Source organism: Apteryx rowi, unplaced genomic scaffold, assembly GCF_003343035.1.
Source record: "Apteryx rowi isolate R43461 unplaced genomic scaffold, aptRow1 scaffold_564, whole genome shotgun sequence".
Classification (NCBI taxonomy): domain Eukaryota; kingdom Metazoa; phylum Chordata; class Aves; order Apterygiformes; family Apterygidae; genus Apteryx; species Apteryx rowi.
In genome coordinates, this window is record NW_020450832.1 from 110,198 (window position 1) to 115,374 (window position 5,177).

Genomic DNA, 5,177 nt, shown 5'->3' on the forward strand with positions numbered 1-5,177 from the left:
ACTCGCAGCGCCGTGCACCATGCGGCAGCGCCGGGGCCGGCGGGATGCTCAGCCTGTGCTACCTGCTGGCCGAGGCGGCCTTCGGCGGCCGGGGGCGGGCGGCGGCGGCGGGGGGCAGCCGGGGGCCAGCGCGCTCCGCTCGCTCTCTGCCCCCCGCCCCGGCGCAGGAGTTTGAAAACGCCGAGGGGGACGACTACGCCGGCGACTTCTCGGCGCAGGGCTCGCCCGCTCCGCAGCATGGCCCCGAGGTCTACGTGCTGCCCCTCACCGAGGTCTCGCTGCCCATGGCCAAGCAGCCGGGACGCTCAGGTAAGCGGCACCGGGACCCCCCCAGCCCCGCGCCGGGGGGGGGGGCCGGCAGGGAGGGACGGGGGGGGGACACCGGCTTCGGCAAAAGCTGCGCCTGGTCCGGGACCCCCCGACGGGCGCCGTCCCCTGTGCATGGGGCGCCGGGCCCCGCCGGCCCCCAGTCCGTGTGGATGGGCCCGCGGGTGGGAGAGGAATCCGGAGGGGGCCGGGCGCTCCCGGCCGGAGAATGGCCGCAGTGTCGCGGCGCTGGGCGGCACTGGGCGGCCCGGTCCCACAATGGCTCCATTGCTGCCCGGGGGCCGGTCCCGCGCCGGGGGGGGGGGCCGGTCCCGCGCCGGGGGAAAGGGGCTAAATGCCAGCGCCCCGCCAGGCGCCCGGCTCCATCCGCCGGTGCCAGCTCGGCAGGTCTCGGCTCTCCCCGGCCCCGCCGGGGCTGCCCGGGCTGGGGGGGAGCAGCTGCCCCGGTGCAGCCGGGGAGAGTCGCCCGGCTGCGGGCACTGGACCGGCCGGAGCATCCCTGCCGGGTTGGGAGCCCACCCGCCCGCGGCAGCGAGGATGCCAGCGTGCCGCTGAGCCCCGGCGTGCCCCGGCATGGAGGGCACCGCCGGAGGCACCGAGGGGTCCCCGGGGCTCGGCCGCGAGAGGCGGGTAAGGGGGCGAGCGGGCAGCGCCGGGGCGGGCGCCGGGGCGCGCGGCCAGCTGGACCTGCTCCCTTACAGTGCAGCTCCTCAAGTCCGCGGACCTGGGTCGGCAGAGCCTGCTGTACCTGAAGGAGATCGGGCACGGCTGGTTCGGGAAGGTGAGAGCGGCCCCCGCGCACGCACACGGGCAGGGGCAGGGCTGCGGGTCCCCGCTCCGCTCCCCGCAGGGTCATTCCATACCCCCTTGGGATGCCTGGCCGGGACCCGGACGGGGCGCTGGTGCCACCCCGGCGGAGCGAGGCGGTGCCGGTGCCGGGGGGGGGGGCGAGGGGTGGCGGTGACGATGGAGGGGACGCGCCCGCCCGGTGCCCGCAGGTGTTCCTGGGCGAGGTGAACTCGGGCATCAGCAGCACCCAGGTGGTGGTGAAGGAGCTGAAGGCGAGCGCCAGCGTGCAGGACCAGATGCAGTTCCTGGAGGAAGCGCAGCCCTACAGGTAGGCTCGGCGCCGAGCCGGGCGCTCTCCCGGCCCCCGCCGTCCCTCCGTGCTGGGGCTCCTTCCTGGCACGGTGGAGGCAGTGCAGTGGTCGCCGGAGAGGCGGCCTGCGGCGCGGAGGCGGCGGGTTGCAGCGAGGTCGCGGGGAAGCCGAGGGGAGGGCCGCGCTGCCCCGCTGGCGCCGAACAAGCGCCTCATTGTGGCACGGGGCGCTGGGACGCGGTGGTACCCATTCCCGAGCGTTCCCGGCGCTCCCCGCGGCCCGACGGCGCCAGGCGCCGGCGAGGTCTCGTCGCGGCGCCGTGCCCGACGTGCGCCCCGCGTGCTCTCCGCCCCGCGCAGGGCTCTCCAGCACACCAACCTGCTGCAGTGCCTGGCCCAGTGCGCCGAGGTCACCCCCTACCTGCTGGTCATGGAGTTCTGCCCGCTGGTGAGTCCTGCATCCCGCCGCGAGCATCGCCCCACCGCGGGGGGGGGGCGGGGGGTGACGGCTGGCGCTGCCCCCCCCCCCCCAGGGCGACCTGAAGGGCTACCTGCGGAGCTGCCGGGGGGCCGACTCCATGGCGCCGGACCCCCTGACCCTGCAGCGGATGGCGTGCGAGGTGGCCTGCGGCGTGCTGCACCTGCACAGGAACAACTACATCCACAGGTAGGCTCGCCCCGCGCGGCACGGCRCGCCGGGACTCCCGCCCCACCGCCTGCTCCTCCTGCCCAACAATATCCTGGTGCTGAGTGAGTTGCACACGGAGACTCCAGCATCAGTGATTTTGTTGAGGAGGGGGGCGCGCTGCCGTCGGGGGCCGCCGGACCTTCCCCGCCGCGGCCGGGCTCTGCTGGCGGGCGGCTGCGGGGCGCCCTGGGGTGCAGCCCCGCGGCTGGGGGGCTCTGGGTGCGCCGGAGCGGGGGGTCCCTACGGGCATCCCGCCCCACCGGGTGCCCTGCCTGGGTGCCTGCGCCCGGGGTCACCCTCCCAAGCCTGCTGCCGTGGGAGGCACCGGCCTGCGCCCACCGCGGGCTCCCCGTCCGCGCGCGGCGCTGCAGGGCCGGTGCGCGGCCGCCTCCGTGCCCAGCCCGGCCCGCGGCCCAGCTGCACCGTTAGGAAATGCCAGGGCTTATGTTGCCCGGGCAACCTCCGTTCTGCCTGGCTCCGCGCGCCACGGATGGAGCGAGGGACGCGGCGCAGCTGGAGCGCCGCGCAGGAATTCCTGCTGTGCACTTGGTGGCTGGTTATCGGCACGCCCTGCGCCAGGCAGCGCGGCCGCTCGCCCCGCGCCGGCGGCTGCGCCCGGCCCTCGCCTGCGAGCCGCCGGCTCTTCCCCGCCGCTTGGGCTGCCAGAGGCCCCACGCGCCGGTCCCAGCGACGCGGTGTCTCCCCGGCAGTGACCTGGCGCTGCGGAACTGCCTGCTCACTGCCGACCTGACCGTCAAGATCGGGGACTACGGGCTCTCGCACTGCAAGTACAAAGTAAGGCTGCTCGGGGTGCGGGAGGGGGGGTGCAGAGCGGGACCTCGCAGCAGCGCCCGGCCGGCTCCTGCCGGGGCCGCGACTCGGGCTGGGCGCGGGGAGACTCGGGCCATGGTGCTGCCCCCCTGCCCCCCACATGCTCGCACTGCGCAGAGCCATGCATACGCACACATATGCGTGGTGCACAGCACAGAGCTGTGCACATATGCACACGCATATGGCACTGCACAGAGCCCTTCATGCACTCACAGACTGCACACGGCTGTGCATGTGTGCACGCACACGTATGGCACTGCGCAGAGCCCTGCGCACACGCACACTGCACACAGCTCTGCATGTATGCGTGCATGGATACGGCATCGCACAGAGCTCTGCATGCACAAACACTGCACAACGCTGCGCACACACACACACACACATGCACTGCACAGGGCTGCGCATGCGTGCACACACCCACGCCCCTTCCCATCCCTTCCCATCCCCAGGCCGGCACAGCAGGCACTCGCACTCCCCAGCCCGGCAGCTCTCCGTGAGTGCGCAAGGGGCTTTTCCCCCYGAGCGCCGGCAGCGCCTGCCCCTCGGTGCGGCGGAGCGCCAGGCAGCCTGGCGGCGCCTCTCCGTGCCAGGGACATGTCCCTGCGTGCAGCTCCTGGCACACCAGTCCCCGGAGGGGTTGGGGAGGAGAGGGAGAGAGGCAGGAGGAGGCTGCAGGTCCAGTAGGGGCTTAGGAGGGGGAGATGGTGGGAAGGGGCAGGGAGGGAAGAAGGATGCGCTGGGGGGAGCACGTGCTGCGGGGCCAGGGACCCGGGGAGGATTGGGGCCAGGGGGCGAAGCCATGGGGCGGTCGGTGCGGGCAGGGCTGGGGGGGGCCGCGGGCGCCGTGGCGTGCCGGTCCCTTACGCGTAGGTTTGACGTTCTCTTCTCGTACTGACCCTGCATACTTGGCAGGACGACTACTTCGTGACGGCCGACCAGCTGTGGGTGCCGCTGCGCTGGATCGCCCCCGAGCTCATCGACGAGGTCCACGGCAACCTGCTCATCGTTGACCAGACCAAAGCCAGCAACGTCTGGTGAGTGGGGTGCGTGGGGGCCCACTGCGTGGGCTGGTGGTCCACAGGCTGGAGGAGAGGTGGCCACGTGGTGCAAGGACGCAGGCTCTGCCCACGTGGAGCAGGCACAAGCGCAGGGGTGGGCAGCACCGGGAGGCACCGTGGTGGAGCGGTCCTGAGGCTGCCGGCTGGCATGGGGATGCAAAGGGCTCCTCCTTGCCCCGCAGGTCACTGGGTGTCACCATCTGGGAGCTCTTTGAGCTGGGCAGCCAGCCCTACGACCACTACTCCGACCGGCAAGTGCTCGCCTACGCCATCAAGGAGCAGCAGCTCAAGCTGCCCAAGCCCCAGCTGAAGCTGTCGCTGTCGGAGCGCTGGTGAGGAGCCCGTCCTCCGTCCTCCCCGCGGCCGGGATGTGTGTCAGAGTCGGGAGCCGTGGCCCTGCACATGCGGGTCTTGCAGGTGGCCGTGCGCGGGGGTCTTGTAGAGGGTCATGCTCAAGGATTTTGCAGGTGGCCATGCGTGGGGGTCTTGGAGATGGTCATGCTCAAGGATTTTGCAGGTGGCCATGTGTGGGGGTCTTGCAGGTGGCCGTGCATGGGCCCCATGGCTTGCACGGGTGCTGGGGACACGGCACGGGTGGGCGGCCGGCGCTGACCGCCCGCTCTCCGCCGCGGCAGGTACGAGGTGATGCAGTTCTGCTGGCTGCAGCCCGAGCAGCGCCCGACGGCGGAGGAGGTCCACCTGCTGCTCTCCTACCTCTGCGCCAAAGGGGCCACGGAGGCCGAGGAGGAGTTCGAGAAGCGCTGGAACTCCATGAAGCCCAACGGCGGCGGCTCCGGCGCCAGCCACCCCGGCGCTGAGCTCTCCTCCTTCCCGCTGCTGGAGCAGTTCGCAGCCGACGGCTTCCCGGCCGACGGCGACGACGTCCTCACGGTCATGGAGACCAGCCACGGCCTCAACTTCGAGTACAAGTGGGAGCACACCAAGACCGAGCACTTCCAGGCGCCGCTGGGCGCCCTGAGCCCCGGCAGCGCCGCCCGCTACCACGAGCTCTACTACCCGGCCGCCTCGGCGGGGCGCCTCGGCCTCGGCCTCTCGCCCTCCTGCTACGCCTGCGAGCGGCAGGGCTGCGCGGGGCTGCCGGCGCCCGGCGTGGTGCCCATCCTGGGCGCCCACAGCCCCTCGCTCAGCAGCGAGTACTACATCCGCATCGAGG

The 5,177-nt window shown here is 73.0% G+C and overlaps 1 protein-coding gene across 1 annotated transcript in view; it reads left to right on the forward strand.

Annotated features, from left to right (window-relative positions):
* Positions 1 to 201: 201 nt before the first annotated feature.
* AATK (apoptosis associated tyrosine kinase) overlaps positions 202 to 5,177 on the forward strand; it is an 8,127-nt gene continuing 3,151 nt past the window's right edge. Inside the window, exons 1-10 of the mRNA XM_026082007.1 lie at positions 202 to 309; positions 1,029 to 1,108; positions 1,326 to 1,444; positions 1,787 to 1,874; positions 1,960 to 2,093; positions 2,825 to 2,909; positions 3,858 to 3,979; positions 4,186 to 4,335; positions 4,639 to 5,026; positions 5,087 to 5,176. Coding sequence (XP_025937792.1) covers positions 285 to 309; positions 1,029 to 1,108; positions 1,326 to 1,444; positions 1,787 to 1,874; positions 1,960 to 2,093; positions 2,825 to 2,909; positions 3,858 to 3,979; positions 4,186 to 4,335; positions 4,639 to 5,026; positions 5,087 to 5,176 — 1,281 coding nt within the window. The 5' untranslated portion in view covers positions 202 to 284. The remainder of the gene's footprint in view (positions 310 to 1,028; positions 1,109 to 1,325; positions 1,445 to 1,786; positions 1,875 to 1,959; positions 2,094 to 2,824; positions 2,910 to 3,857; positions 3,980 to 4,185; positions 4,336 to 4,638; positions 5,027 to 5,086; position 5,177) is intronic.